Genomic DNA, 16485 nt, shown 5'->3' with positions numbered 1-16485 from the left:
TATGCTTAACTTAACCAGAGTGAGTTTTAGTTGTTTGTATCTTCCCAGGGTTGCTGTGTGGGATAAATATACTATTATTTATAAAGGACTTACCAAAAACCTGGCCCATAGTAAGTGTTAGATAAATGCTAGCTACTATTATATGAGTATTATATGAGTACTATTAAATAAGTTCCAGATGCTTATGAAAGATGAGTATGGACAGCTCTTAGAGGCTCTGGTAGAATTATAGAAGGGGGTACATGACCTTGAAACAATCTGTGTGCCACTAAATCCCAGTTTTCTCCAATTCCAAATGAGGACATTTGCTAAATTATCTGTGATTGTCAAGCTCTAAGATCCTGTGTTCCTACACAAAATTGGCCCCAAACCAACCTTGGCCCATATTCTAGATGAATCCAAATTCATGCCTCAGTGGGTCTCAGGTGTGGATTAACCCATGCCAATGTCTTTATGATCTGTTATGCAGTTCTCTGAGTACGTCATTTATCAACATCAGAGTAGCAATGAGCTGTGTGGGCATCCCCCAGAGCAACCACGTTTACCACTCCAAGGATACCATCTATAATGTAGTTTATGTGACTGTGCTGGCTCCCAGGTAGGTTAAACTGCTTAGAATATTTGCTCTGATTTTATATGGGGGCGAGGCTGATTCTGTGTAACATAAAGGATGGGAAGGAAGATGTTGGTGGCAGCCTCACCTTCATTCATACTTCACTGAGCAGTTCATCTCTGTTCCTAAATTTGCATACTCCGCTCAGCAATGCATTTGCCCTGCAAGTGACAGAGCCCTCCCTCCATAGAAGGCAGTTTAGACCAACCATTTTTACTTTAAGATGCTTCTTGGAAAGGTCTTACTGCCATTCTAAGCAGCTTCCCAGTATATTCTTTATAATCACATGTCATAAACTCAATAAGAGTTTTGGTAAGTAAGGTTTCCTGCATTTGAGGTCGGCTTCATGTGAATGTCACAACATGTGTGTTGAGGTGGTAAGGGGCTGAGAGTTATTGTCCTCTAGTCATCTAGAAAACGATCTGCCAAAGACCTAAGCTAGGAGGCAGAACCCTGGGCACAGATGAACTTCATATCAGAGTTAATCAACAGATCATGCAAATGAGGCACCCATTTATAGCATTTATTTAAATTTTCATTTAAATTGCTGGTTAAATGGAATACATTTAAAATTCTGAAGTCAACACTTGAGCAAATTGGTTTTAAAACTATATATTAAATTGCAGCACATTGCAATTTAATGCATAGTTCCAAGATAATTGCTTTTTGCTTTAGGAGTACAAAATATATGTCCAAATAGTTCTGTATGGTTGATGAGACACAAGAAGCAGTATCTTCTTGTTTGTCTTTTTTTGAAAAAAGGTTGAGTGTGGTAATTATCAACATGATGTCTGAACTCAGGGTATCTGGCTTTGAATTCTGCTTCTACCACTCATTAGCTGTCTGATTTGGGCAGTTTTCTTAATCTCTCTGGCCTCAGTTACTCTATCTGTTAAATGGAGTTAATAAAGATATTTTCCTCATAGGGTTATTATGAGGCTTAAATGAAGTAATTTGTACAAGGTACCTAGCTCAGTACCTGGTCCATTGTAAATATCCAATGGAAGTTAACTACTGTTATTATTTTATAAGTGCGTTATGGTATCTACTACTAGAAAAGAGAAAATCACACAGGTGGCTTCATCTGTGGCTTGCATTATATTTCTTTTTGGCAGTGTTGTACTAAACTCGTTTTGCTAAGACAGTACTCTACTCATTGACCCCAATCATCCAGACTTGGACTTAAGAAGAATATTTTTAAAAAGAGAAAAAACCCACCATATTTATTTTCTGACAGTAACTGGGTGATCTCCAAGTTTTAGAGAACAATAAAAAGAGATGGGGAATTCTGAAGGTGCAAAGAGTATACTGAGTAAGGTGTGTCTATTGATTTCAGCTTTCCTTACTTGCAAATGGCTATAGAAACTAGGTTAGAGTTTGAGTTATGGCTCTCTGGTTTCACAGAACACAGAAGGACTCTTGCCCACTTTTAGAGTTTATTGAAAGGATCTTGGAACTCACAGAATTGGAGAGAGAGGTAAATAATTAGGCCTTCAAAAAGACAGGAACCCAGGTAACTCTGGGTATCCAAAATACCTGGTACTTTAGGTGCTTGAGATACCCACAAAGGAGCATACCCTTAATTGACAGTCATGTCAAGACTGTGTCGGGGGGGAAGGGTGGTCCCAGTTGGGATGCTGGTTAGCCCCAAAATGCCCTAAGCAAACAAACAAACTAAAAATGGGTATTCTCCCTACTCAGCCTTATCTCAGAAAACATAAGAGTCATTGACACAGCAGTGAGTTAAATCTGATGTTTCATAAATATATGTAGACAAGAAGCAAGATGAAGAGTCAGAGAGGACAGGAGCCAAGGTGGCACAGGGGAAAAATGACAGGACGAACTGTGACTAGGGTGGCAGTGGCTAATGAAGGAGAGGGGCACACAGTGAGTACAGTTCCTGGGGAATAGATTGCACCTTGGTGCTTAGCTCCCAGTGAGCCAATGACAGGGTATCTTCCTTAGCCAAGTTCTCCAGCCTGGGGCTGAAGGATTGGGCTGAAATTTACTATGTGGATATGACAAATTCAGTGTTCTCATAGAGCGTCAAGTCTTTGCAAGGTAAAGTTGTACCCATCAGAAAAGTTCATAAGGTTTAGAGGTGGGATGGTGAGTGGGTGGGGGTGGTTTCAAGAGCTGTTTATCAATATGACAAGCTAAGCCATACAAGAGCAGCCTGTATAGCTTATCAAGTAATGTTTACTCAAACAATAGAAATAACTCGGGAAAACCTACTCTCCTGAAAATATCAGAAGGTTACCCAATTCCTCGCCTAGTGTCCAGTGAAAGGGAATCCTTTTTGAAATGAAAATGAATATCAATATCCATTATCCAATATTCAATATCAACAAAGTGCATATAAAGGTCATAAACCTCAACATCATAAAAGCCATAAATGACAAGCCCACAGGTAATATCATCCTCAGTGGTAGAAAACATTTCTTCTAAGATCAGGAACAAGACAAGGATGCCCATTCTCACCACTTTTATTTAACATAGCACTGGAGTTCCTAGCCAGAGCAGTTAGGCAAGAAAAAGAAATTAAAGGCATCTAAATTGAAAAAGGAGAAGTAAAACTGTCACTGTTTACAGATGACATGATAATATGAGGAGAAAACCCTAAAGATTTCATCAAAAAGTTAGCAGAACTAATAAGTTTAGTAAAGTTGCAGGATACAAAATCAATACACAAAAATTTGCTGCATTTCTATACAATAATAACAAACCATCAGAAAGAGAAATAAAACAATTCCATTTACAATTTCATCAAAAAAGAATAAAATACCTAGGGATAAATTTGACCAAGCGAGTGAAAGACGTGTGTATTGAAAACTGTAAGACATTAAGAAAAGAAATTGAAGAAGACACAAATAAATGGAAAGATACTCCATGTTCACGGATTGGAAGAATTAATATTGTTAAAATGTCCGTACTACCCAAAACAATGTACAGATTCAGTGCAATTACTATCAAAATTCCAATGGCTTATTTCCAAAGAAATAGAACAAATAATCATAAAATTTGTATGGAACCACACGCGCACACATGCACACACACACACAACCCCAAAAGCCAAAGCAACTTTGAGAAAGAAGAACAAAGCTAGAAGCATCTTGCTCCATGATTTCAAACTATATTACAATGCTATAGTAATCAAAACAGTACACTATTGGCATTAAACCACACATAGGAACACCTGGTCACTCAGTTGGTTAAGCATCTGCCTTCAGCTTAGGTCATGATCCTGGGATCCTGGGATTGAGCTCCATGTCAGGCTCTCTGCTCAGCAGGGAGCCTGCTTCTCCCTCTCCCTCTGCCTGCTACTCTGCTTGCTTGTGCTTTCTCTCTCTTTCTCAAATAAATAAATAAAATTAAAAAAAAATAAATAAAACAGACACATGGATCAATGGAACAGAATAGAGCCCAGAAATAAACCCACACATATATAGTCAATTAATTTATGACAAAGGAGCCAAGAATATACAATGGGGAAAGGACAGTCTCTTGAATAAATTGTGTTGGGAAAACTAAATAATCACATGCAAAAGAATGAAACTCAACTACCATCTTACACCATAGACAAAAATCAACTGAAAATGGATTACAAACTTGAACATAATGCCTGAAACCATAAAACTCCTAGAAGAAAACAAAGGCAGTAAGCTCCTTGACACAAGTCTTGGAGATGATCTTTTTAAATCATCTGAAACCAAAAACCAAGAGCAACAAAGGCAAATATAAATAAGTGGGACTACATCAGACTGAAAAGCTTCTGCGTGGCAAAGGAAATCATCAGCAAAATGAAAGAGTAACCCATTGAACATGAGAAAATATTTGCAAATTGTATGTCTCATAAGGAGCTAATATCCAAAATATGTAAAGAACACATACAACTCAATAGCAAAGAAGCAATCTAATTAAAAAATGAGCAGAAGATCTGAATAGACATTTTTCCAAAGAAGACATATAGATGGCCAACAAGTGGATGAAAAGAACGTCAACATCAGTAATCATCAGAGGAATGCAAATCAAAATCTCAGTGAGATATCGCTTCACACTTGTTAGAATGGCTAGTATCAAAAAGACTAGAAATAACAAATGTTGGTGACAATGTGAAGAAAAAGGAATGTTTGTGCTCTGTTGGTGGGAAGTGTCAATTGGTGCAGCCACTTGGAAAACAGTATGGGGATACCTTCAAAAATTAAAAATAGAACTATCATATGATCCAACAGTTCCACTTTGGGGTACTTATTTGAAGGAAGTGAAACCAGTGTCTTGGGGGAAAAAATATGTGCATCCCTATGTTTATTGCAACAATATTTACAGTAGCCAAGATATGGGAGCAGCCCAAATATTCATCAATGGATGAATGTTTAAAGAAATTGGGGTATATATATGTCATACACGTATATATGTAGTGGAACATCATTCAGCCATAAAAAAGGATGAAATCTTGCATTCGAAGCAACATGGATGGACTCAAGAGCATTATGCTAAGTGAAATAAGTCAGACAGAGAGAGACAAATATTGTCTGATTTCTGTTATGTATAGAATCTAAACACACACACACACACACACACACACACACACACACACACACACGCAAAACCAGGTTCGTAGAAGCAGAGAATCGATTGGTAGTTGCCAGAGATGAGGAGTCAGGGTGGGAGAAATGGATGAAGTGTGTCAAAAGGCAAAAAGAAAACAAACAAACAAAAAATTGACAACAGCCAAGGCCTGTCTGAACTGCAGAACAACCTGGGCTGATGCTTACAGTTGTGTGGGTTGTACACTGCACATTTTAAAGAGGACCATTTATATCTCTGTCCAGAAAAAAAAAATGATAGATAGATAGATAGATGATAGATAGATAGATAGATAGATAGATAGATAGATAGATAGATGATAGATGGATAGATGATAGATAGGGTTTGTGGCACACCATGCATCTATTGGCCATTGGCAGGGCTCTGAGAGCTATTTTTTTTTTTTTTTTTTTTTTGGCTGCTTTAGAGACTCCCTTGTGAGGAACTTGTCACCTCAGAAAATGGATGGTGTTTAAGGACCCACCTCTTTTATTGAAGGGGGTGTCTTGGTGTCTCAGCAGAGTCTGAATCATTTGACTAGCATCCCAGACGCTAACACACAGGATCTCATAAAACAAAATCCTAGGTGATGGGAAAATGTCACCTCCAAGAAATGTTATATGGTCGCCACTGTTTTGCAAGACAGGAGCTGATGCATGGATGCACAAATGATTTTTTCCTGTCTTATTCTGTCACCTTTTCATCCAAAGATGATTAGAGCATAGACTTGCTGGAGAATAGGAAACTATCCTATCTTTGGACAGCTGTAGGGCTCATTAGAAAGACACAGGATTCCTGGCTTCAAGTTTGCAGCAAAACAACTGTAGGGGAGAGGTTAAAATAAATACAAACCTACCATCCTGTCCACTATCTGGTTCATGTCTTCTCTCTCTCTGGCCTGGATTACCACCATCAGATCTCCCCACCTCCAACTCTTGATCTCCCTTCTGACCTCTACACCTGTATCCCCTAAATCTTTCTAAAGCCCTCTTCTTATACCATTTGACGTTCACAATGGCTTCCTATTGTCCTCCAAGTAACACCGAAATTTTTTACTTTCTATTCAAGTTCCTGCAAGATCCGTCCCTATCCCCCCACCCCCCCAACACTCACTTCTCCCATTTACAGACCCCTGCCCCTTGGACAAACAAATTCTTGAGATTTCCTGATCACCAACATACACATTCATTTTTTTGCCTAGTTGATGTTGCTCTTTTTTTTTTGTCATGAATGTTTTGGCCATGACCTTTGTTTCTACCCCATCATAACCAGTCCCTACTTATCAGTCAGATATCTTGATTCTCCATGCCTACCCCACCATACTCTTGCCTAACTTGCTGTTTTCCAGTAGCCCCCATATTAGGTAGGGTAGAGCTCCACCATTTACCTGGTGGCTCAGGTGCCAAACCCAAGAGACACCTCTTAGATTCTGTTGCTTTCTTCACCCCCTACATCCAATTCATTAGCAAGTCCTATTGGCTTTACCACCAAAACGTCTCCCATGTTGTAACACTTCGCTACATCATCACTGCTACCCCCACACCAAAGCCGCCATTATCTGTTGCCTGGACTTCTCCCGAGCTTCCTCAGTAATCTCCCTATTTGCACATGGGCCTCTGCATGGAACCAGATTAATCGCTTATAAATGTAAATCAGATCATGTTACCCCTCTGTTTAAAACCCTTAAGTGGTTTCCTGTTGTTTTTAGAATAAAATCCCTTCCCTGATCTGCCCCATCAGTCTTTCCAGAGCTCGTTTTATTCCTTCCTTCCCCTTTTCCTCACACTTAGGCTGCAGGATCTTTTTCTATTTCTTTCAGAGGCCAATTTACAGATTATTTGCCTTTTCCGTTCCTTCCTACTAGGCTGTTCTCTTTCCACATCTTTTTACATCTGGCTCCTTCTCTTTTTTCACCTGTCAATACAAATGTCTCTTCCTCAGAAATAGTTCCCCATGACCAGATCTAAAATAGCTCCTTCTCCTTATTTTATTAAGTCATTCAGTTAATTTCCTTTAAAGCATTTATTAGAGTCTGTAATTATTTTAATTAGCTATCTGTTTGCTTTTTTATTGACTACGTCTCTCATTTACCCAAGTAAATGTAAATTTGTGTCTTCCTGTTCATCCTGTGCGTGACAGGCACTAAGTAAGTATTTGCTGAATGATTGAACGAAGGGCCATCCTAACTACTGTCCAATCCAGGAGGACTTTCTTCTTCTCACATTCAGAAGCTCTTCTCTGGAATTTCGGTGTGTTTTGTCTGACCTCAAGCGTCACACTTTATACCTTCTGGATGGGATTCCAGGTATTCATAAACATGTCTAATTTTCCTTACTAGATTTTGAGGTCACTGTCTGTGTGCCTGATTCATCTTTGAGTACCCACAATGCCTACCCCAATGTCTTGCACACAGTTTTCAATAAATACTTCAGAAAGTATAAATCGAAGAAGTATCAACTCACTATGGATTTCAGCTAAGGAGAACTTAACCCCAAATTGAGACTAAACCAATTATTTCAATTTTTTTTTCCTTTTCTTTTCCCCCTTCTTCTCTCCCTCCCACCCCCTCTCTTTCTCTCTTTCTCTCTTTCTTTCTTTCTTTCTTTCTTTCTTTCTTTCTTTCTTTCTTTCTTTCTTTCTTTCCTTCCTTCCTTCCTTCCTTCCTTCCTTCCTTCCTTCCTTCCTTCCTTTTTGCCTATGGGTACCCATCTTTAGCCGACTAAAATTGAAGCATAGTTTCCGTCATACCTCAACTTCTCCTATGACCCTAAGCCTTAACCCGAAGTGTCTGCACTGTTTATGTTCCAAATGTCTTATTAGCGTCCTTCTCATGGCACTTGGCACCTGCTGTCTTATAGTGTGGTTATTCAGTCCTCCAAGGCTGTCCATTACTAAGGACAGGAATTGAGTCGACTTCATCTTGAGGCCATTATTACCTCCCTAATATGGCCTTACAAACTATAGATGCCCTCAAAGCAGCATCTTACTGCTCCTTCTGAGAACTTTAATGTTATTTACCTGGTTTCACTACCTACTAGCTCTAGACATCGGGCAAGCCAGTCCCTTCCTCTGTGTCTCAGTTTCCCCAGCCATGGGGACATGTCTTGTGTTGCTGTAAATTTTGAGGCCCTAACTCCCCAATGAGACTTTGAGATCCTTGAGGGGATGACCCACTTCATGTGTTTGGCCCCTAAACTGACGTATGGCACACAGTAGGTGATTGCTATAGGCTTGTTGAAATGAATGCCTAAGTATGAAAGGGTGAGGGAAAGCCTTAACAACTGAAGATGTTAGAGTTTGGGAGGACCTTAGGGGGCTACCAAGAACAGTGACTCCTAAGTCCAAGGCCATGTCAGTGTATTTCGGGACCGTTGGTATAAGTTAGAGCACATGCTAATTTCCAGATTCTGGACCCCAACCTGGAACAAAATCTTTCGAGTAGCAACTCAGGAATCTGAATCTTACTTGGCTTTCCTAGGGGTTTTCTGGCAGCCAGCCCAGCACTTTCTTTCGATTGTCTCCTATTTTATGGATAAGGAAACTGAGGCACAGAGAGGTTGTATTATCCCAGGATCCGAGAGCTTGGGAGAGATCAACTGAGACTAGAACTCAGCTCACCTGACATGTAGGCCACTGGGATGTGTAGGAGATCTTTGGATTGTGTGAAGGGGTTGGATAAGATGACTTCCCAGGTACCTCTGTCATTAGCCAGGCGGTCCTCGGAATTGTTGAGTGTCTATCCATGCCAGCTGCCAAACAGGTTTCTGGGATGCCCAGAAAAATGAGACATGCATTGTTTTCCTGTAGGACTTTACAGTCTGGTGCAAGAAATAAGACCTCTGCCCAGAAACCACAGTACAAGGTGGAAAGTGACAGGGAAGGAGGTCCGGAAAACTGTGCACCCAGTGGGGGTTCAACTGAGTGGCCCCCATCTTGTGTCCTGAACATTGTGGCAGGAAGTTTTTCTCTCTTCACAGGGGCAATCCTCTACACTGTGGCCCCTCTTTCTACTCTTCCCCAGGGGGTAACTCACTGGCCCCTTGGTCTAGAGTTCGTTACCCGGGTCGTTTGATGACTCTGAGAATACCTCCCTTTCTACTGTCATAGCTTCCTATCACATGGAGTTTCACTTATGCTCTATGTACTTAAGTATTTAATAAGTAGTACTGGCTGCCTGTTATTGGTAACTAAAATTTATTGAGTTAGCTAATATGAATGACATTTATTGAATGCCCACTATGTAGGAGGCACTGCTTTAAGTCTTTGTCTGTGTTAATTCACTTAATCCTGTGTCAAAGGAAGAGGCCACTGCTCAATATCTGAAACAGTATTTGAAGTTGAATTTATTGTTTGTTCAACAAGGAAATCCGTACATCTCTTTGAGCAAAGCAAAAGCTGAGCTTATACAGAGATTTGGAAGACATGGGGTTAAGGAGCTGGTTGGAAACTCAGAAGTCAGAGAGTTTAGAGGTTAACTGCCTTTCGCATTTGGAAGTGTGGTTCCTACGGTGAGGCTTGATGGGCTGACTCTCAGAAGTCAAATGCCTATAAGAAAGGGAAGGAGAGAGCATAGAAAGAGAGTGGCTGCAGCAAAAAGGATAGAGAGGAGAGGAACAGGAGAGTCTTTATTTACAGTTTCCTTTCACAGTCCAGAGACCACAACTCAGCTTTGCCTGTTGACCCGGTTCCCTGGTTCTTCTGGTCCCTACTGTGTCTTCCTCGGCCATGAATTGAATGAATTGTATGCTACATCTAGCCCATCCCCAGCCAAAGGTGTCTCCTCCTCAGTTAGGTCAGCTAACCTGCAATGGCATCTCAGGAAAGGGGGACATTATCACTGGTTGGTTGAAGGACCAGGGAGGGCTTCTTTTATTTAGTAACCAACAAATTTTTTATCACATTCCTATAAACTGCTAGGCATTTTCTGGGTGCTACAGAAACAAAAATGAAACCAACAGAGACAAGCTTACACTCTTAGAGAGCCAAACCTCCACTGGAGAAAGAGATGCTCAGACAAATAAATGAATACGTATATATTATGTGTCACATGGTGGTCACTGGTTTTGAGTCAAATAAAGCAGAGAAAGAAGGTGGGGGTGAGAAGGGGTTACAGTTTGAAAGAAGGTCGTCAAGGAAGGCCTCTTTGAGAAGCTCATGTTTAAGAAAGAGTGAAGAATAGAGAAGAGGCCAAAGTGGATGGAACTTGGTGAGCCTGGAGGACAGTAATAAGAGATATTTGAAGTCTAATAGATGATGGGGACAGGGGATCATTTATGGCCTTAGAGCTCATTATGACTTTGACTTTTTGTTTGATGAGATAAAGAACCATTGGATGGTTTAAGTCATCCTGTGAACCGACTTATCTCTTCAGAGGAACATGGGAGCTATGATGTTGAGCATGGTCCATACAGCCTGCAGGACAAGGGTGGGAGCTGGTTGTGTTTGCTTGGTGGGGAGGTTCGTTGGGAGGCTACTGCACTAATCCAAGCATTTAATGGTAGTTTGGACTAAGGCGGTAGGGGAGTGGGTCATGCAAAACAGTCAGATTCTGGACCCATCCTTCATGGAAGATTCTTCCCATTGAAAAACTTCATTCTTAACCACCATATACTCCAATAGTTAGATTGGAAGTCCTGGGTATGCATCTCAGAAGGTCACAGTTTGGCCTACTATACAATCTTCAGAGGATATTTTCCAACCTGGAAAAAGGCAGGGGGAGGAAGAGGCACATTATCACATCTGGCAATAGAAATACAATGTATCTATCAAGACAAGAGGCATCACCTATACCTAATTCTTCACAGTTTTTTTCTATTGCATTTTCTCATAGATAATTGCATGAAATATGGGGATTTCTTAAATTGATTGCTGTGGAGACAAAGATGACTTAAATTTCAATTTCACTGCTTTTCTGGCTGCAAGTGGGTGTTTGACATTTTTTAGTGTGTCTGTATGTGTGTGTGTGTGAGAGAGAGAGAGATTGATTCTGAGAAAGCTATACAGTGGCTGCTATTCCCTGAACAATAAAAACCTGAAATTCTACTAATGAGGTTAAGAAACCTAACTTTTTCTGTGCACCTAATAATAGCACTGCCTACTGACATAATCAGGGTTCCCTGAATAATCGCCCTCTTTTTCCAGTTTATTTTTAGGATTAAAATTTGGGGGAGGAAAGTGCCTTTAGGCGTACAGCTTTTCCATCTAAAACCTCAATTCCAAGTCTTCACCATTTGGCCCTAAACCATGTTGAATGCATCCTTTCAAGTGAAAGATAAGTAAAAGTGAAGGACGGAACTAAAATTCATCACTGGAGCTCTGGATGGTTCAGCCTTCAGGGTGAGGATAAAAGATTGATCCTTCGCAGCAGACCCCGTCTTGCCCAAATTGAGGAATCAGCCGGCGCCATATTTATCTGCCTCCATGGACACCAGTATTTGAGTTCACCAGTAATAGGAGTGAAGGGTTTATTAAGCCACAGAATTTTACCAAAACATATTCCTTTGAGGAAAAGACAGACTTAGGGCATAATAAATGTTAATACTGCTAGAGGCTCAGTAAGCATAAGAATATTTGAAATACCTATGGACCATCAGCATATTTAACGCAGATTTACCGAAAATAAGTAAGGCACTGTCCTGGGTGTGGTGCTGAAAGTTTTTAAAAGCTGTTTCTGTAAATTTCCACAACTCAATGGACATGTATATACCTTACAGGGAGGAAAGAAAGACACTGATTCCAGAAAGAATCCAAGAATTGTGAATCCAAGCTTGTGGCAGGTATTGGTGGAATATTTGGATTCAGTTGCCAGAATTATTTTTGGGGAGGGCTATTTTGGGTAGGCAGTAACCTTTCTTCTCAGATATAGATTTCCATGTTGACTTTTAACATTTAGTCACTGACTGGCAATTCTACAGTCCCGAAGACGTTCCATTCCATCCTTCTGCCTGTGCCCAGACTGCAAGTTTGAAAAGTTGAGGGCATCAAACGTGGATTAACACCAACCATCACGTGACTCCCTTTCTTTTATTCTTCATTCATAAGAGAGTGGCTGAGTACATGGATGGAGGGGCTCTCAGGGACAAAGGGCTGTCTTTGATGTAAAGGGTCATTTAAACATGGGCTTAAAATGTAAACTTAAGAGAGGTGATACGTCAATAGTTTTTTCTTCTTTAGGAATGACTTATTCCTATAAAGGGGATAGATGGCAGTGCTTAACAAATTACAAAAGAGCACGTGTGCACAAAATAGACATGGGCTCGTGTCTACAACGATCTTTCTGTGCATGTGTTTGAAAGGTGTTCGCAAGAGTCAGTAAAATGGGTTGAATTTACATTTCTTGAGCTCCTTCACACTCCCTGAAGCCAAACAAGATACTGCAGGAATGGAAAATAGAACTTTCTTTCCTTACCTCTATGATGCATCGGAAACCATCAACAACTGTCCGCTTCGATGCCCCAAAAGAAGATATGTCATTTGAGGCTGGGATAGTGGTCCGTGTTTCCCCTTGTGCTTTGTTGTTATCTAATGAGATTATGTCTCAAACATGACTTGCTTGTGTGCTTCCAGGAGATACGCATCAACAAGAGATGATTCCCAGCAAGAAGAGCGCTGTTCTTGTGGATGGGGTTGTACTCAATGGTCCCACGACAGATGCAAGAGCAGGAGAAAAGTTTGTTCAAGAGGCCTGCAGGCTAATCATGGAAGAGGTGGTTTTGAAGGCTACAGATGTCAGCGAGAAGGTAAAAATAAAAGATATCTATTAGAAATCCCTGGAATGGGAAAGATAGGTTCTTTCCAAATCTGAGGGTTAGACGTAAGGGAAATAGGAAGCTCATGCTATCTTTGTTTCAAGAGGATCCCAGCTACCCAAGTGGGATCCCACCTAGTATCTGCTTTCCTGGAGGCGTTGGCTGTTAACTTTGCCAGCCATCATTTGTTGGGAGACTGGCTGAGACCCCAGGCTTTGAGGGCATGAAACACAGGGATGAAGCCTCCTGCCCTATAGCAATATAGATGATGAATAACCAGACGACCTCGACGTTACACGCTCTGAAACATACTCTGCTCTCCATTTTCTTGGGCACCTTCTTTTTGTTACTAGGAAAAAACAAGCAGAATATGGAAAAGAGTATGAAAAGATTTTAAATTTATCTGAGGCTCCTTCCCAGGAGTTGGTCTGTGCTTAGACTGGAAATCTTGGATTGTTAAGTCTGACTTCTGATTGGCACCAATTGCTGGTTCTAGGTCTCAAATTCAGGCTTAAGTTCAGATTCAAACTGATATTGCAATTATTGCTAATGACTTCTACTCTTAAGAGTACTTGCTATGTGCCAGGTGATGTGCTCAGGACTACTCCGTATCAATCTGTGTATTTAATTCTTACAAAAACACCAAGAAGCAGGGGCTATATGTTAACCCTATTTTAAGGACGAGGAAAGAAGTGAGGCACAAGGAGGTCAAGCACTTTGCCCAAGATCACATGTTAGTATCAGAGCTGGCACTCAAATCTAGGCAGTCTGGCTTCAGTCTGGGTCTTTAACTTCTCTGTATGTCTCTTATTCTTTATCACATTGATTATCTTTCGTATTGAAACTGAATTATCAACAAACAGAGGTAGAGGAAGGATTTTTATCCTAATTCTGTTACTCGAAAATAAATGTCATTTAAAAAACAGATTTTGAATGTGAAGTGGTATTTATTCTGAATTTTTGATCACATATATTTGGGAAAATTGATAGGAAAATAGATCGAAGTGTCCTGTGAACTTAGAATAGCTATATTCAAGGCAAAATCACTGATGGTGTTTTTTGATTACATATTTATGATTGCCTATTTTCTGGCCTTATCTGTACTTGGGAAATATTTTGGACCCGCTTTACTTTGGAGCACACTGCTTTTCTGGTAAGCTTTTTTTCTTTTTTAATTGGCCTTTATTCAGTCGTTAAATATTAACTGAGTGTTAGCTACGGGTAAGCCATTATATTTGGCCCTGGGGGATATAAAGACAAATAAGATAAAGGCTCAGCTTTGAACAGAATTTACAGTCTAATTGGAAGGATAGGTTTTCATTGGAAAAGAGAACAGGGGGTCCCAGTTAAGAATATGATAAATGTGTGTAATGGGGGCAGACTTTGGGGATTTCATAGAGGAGTGGGTGCTCTGAGCTCTGGTATGGGATGTGAAGGTCAAGTAAGATTTTGATGGGCAGGGAGAAGTCGACCCATGTGTGTTGAGGAAAGCAGGAAGGTAAAGAATGGAAAGAGCATTGCAAAAGGGAACTTTCTGCCTAGAAAGAAGGGCTCAGACAGGTGGCTAATGGGAGATAAGAGAAGAAGGGGGGCCTAAGATCCTAAGTCATCAACGAAGGAACCCCATGCAGATGGCAATATAGTAGCCCTGCAGGCTAGCCACCTGAATTTGGGTTAAACACTATGTTGCGGTTGGGGGAAGGAGGTGGAGTTTTCATGCTACTAACTTAGTCTAGCTTTGTCAGAGATCCAACAGGGCGCCATTAAAAGGTGACCTTCAGATACATCCTCACACTCTATGAGACGATTACTTCTAGTACCTTCTCTTGTAGATATTCCTTCTCAGCCACTTTTTGAAAAAAGAGTTATAATTTACATCTGGGAAAATTTGCTCCTTTTTTGGTGTGAAGTTATAGGAGTTCGCTAAGCCATGTAAATACACCACAATCAAGATACAGAGCAGTTCCATCACCCCAAAATTTCCCTGTGCCCCTCCAGAGTCAAGCCCTGCCCCTTACCTTAATCCCTGACAGCCGCTGATTCGTCTTCTGTGCCTATTTTTTGCCTTTTCCAGAGTGTCAGACAGGTGGAGTCCTATCACAAGAGGGCTTTTGAGTTTTGCAATTTTCCCTCCTCAAAATGCATTTGAGATTTCATCATGTTGTTGTGTAGATAAGGATACTTCATTTTACTGCATTTCACTTTCTTGCACTTAGCAAATAGTATGTTTTTTACAATTCGGAGGTTTGTGGCATCCTTGCACCCAGCAAGTCTATCGGTGCCATTTTTCCAACAGCATTTGCTTACGTTGTGTCTCTGTGTCATCTTTCTGATAATTCTCATGATATTTCAAACTTTTTCATTATTTTGTACTTGTTATATATTATAACATATTAGAAAACATATATGTTATAACATCATATTATGAAATACAACAAATTTTTTATACTTTGTTATAATCAGGGATCTCTGATGTTACTAGTATAATTGCTTTGAGGGGCCACAAAGGGCAACCATAGAAGACAGTGAACTTACTGATAATGTTGTGTGTGTTCTGACTTTTCTACCCACCGGCAGTTCTCCTGTCTCTCTCCCTCTCCTTGAGTCTCCCTATTCTGAGACACAACAAGATTGAAATAAGGCCAGTGAATAATCCGGCAATGGCCCCTAGGTGTTCCTCTGCAAGATGGAAGAGTTGCGCATCTCTCCATTTAAATCAAAAGCTAGGAATGATGCAGCTTAGTGAGGAAGGCACTTGGAAAGCCAAGATCGGCTCAAAACTATGCCTTTTGCCCCAAACAGTTAGCCCCATTGTGCCTACAAAAGAAAAAGTTCTCGAAGGAAATTAAAAGTGCTACTCCAGTGAACACGTGAATGATAGGAAAGTAAAACAACCTTACTGTTGATCTGGAGAAAGGTTTGGTGGTCTGGATAGAAGGTCAAACCAGCCACAACATTCCCTTAAGCCAAAGCCTCCTCCAGAGCAAGGTCCTCGTTCTCCTCCAGGCTAGGAAGCCTGAGAGAGGTGAGGAAGCTGCAGAAGAAAAGTTTGAAGCTAGCAGAGGGGGGTTCACGAGGTTTAAGGGAAGAAACCATCCCTGTAATGTGCAAGCTCAGAGTGAAGCAGCAAGGGCCGATGCAGAAGCTGCAGAAAGTGACTCAGAAGACCTACACTAGACATCGGTGTTCCAGGGTGGATGACACAATCTTCTGTTGGAAGAAGGTGCCATCTAGAACTTTCAAAGCTAGAGAGGGGAGGCCCATGCCTGGCTTCAAAACTCCGACAGTCCGACTCTCTTGTTAGGGGCTAATGCAGCTGCTGACTTGAAGCCGAAGCCAGTGCTCATTGACTCTTCTGAAAACTCAGGGCCTTTTAGATGAGCTCAGTCTAGTCTGCCTGTGCTCTGCAAATGGAACAACAAAGCCTGGGTGACGGCACATCTGTTTGTGACACGGTTTGCTGAACATTTCAAGCCCATAGTTGAGAACTCCTACTCAGGAAAAAGATTCCGTTCAAAATATTACTGCTTATTGACA

The 16485-nt window shown here is 40.8% G+C and overlaps 1 protein-coding gene across 3 annotated transcripts in view; it reads left to right on the top strand.

The window, feature by feature from the left end:
* Nucleotides 1–16485, top strand: part of GADL1 (glutamate decarboxylase like 1) — a 160175-nt gene that overhangs the window by 14662 nt on the left and 129028 nt on the right. The window contains exons 2-3 of one of the 3 annotated variants that reach the window (XM_026496854.4): nucleotides 11342–11536; nucleotides 12767–12939. In XM_026496854.4, the coding sequence (XP_026352639.1) occupies nucleotides 12787–12939 (153 nt within the window). In that variant the 5' untranslated portion in view covers nucleotides 11342–11536; nucleotides 12767–12786. Of the gene's footprint in view, nucleotides 1–11341; nucleotides 11537–11913; nucleotides 11977–12766; nucleotides 12940–16485 lie in introns of all 3 variants that reach the window. The other 2 variants (XM_044383334.3, XM_044383332.2) reach the window with 2 other exon arrangements.

The sequence above is a fragment of the Ursus arctos genome, unplaced genomic scaffold (genome assembly GCF_023065955.2).
Source record: "Ursus arctos isolate Adak ecotype North America unplaced genomic scaffold, UrsArc2.0 scaffold_20, whole genome shotgun sequence".
Lineage (NCBI taxonomy): Eukaryota > Metazoa > Chordata > Mammalia > Carnivora > Ursidae > Ursus > Ursus arctos.
The sequence above is the reverse complement of the archived record's forward strand: the minus strand, read 5'-3'. Positions and strand labels throughout refer to the sequence as shown.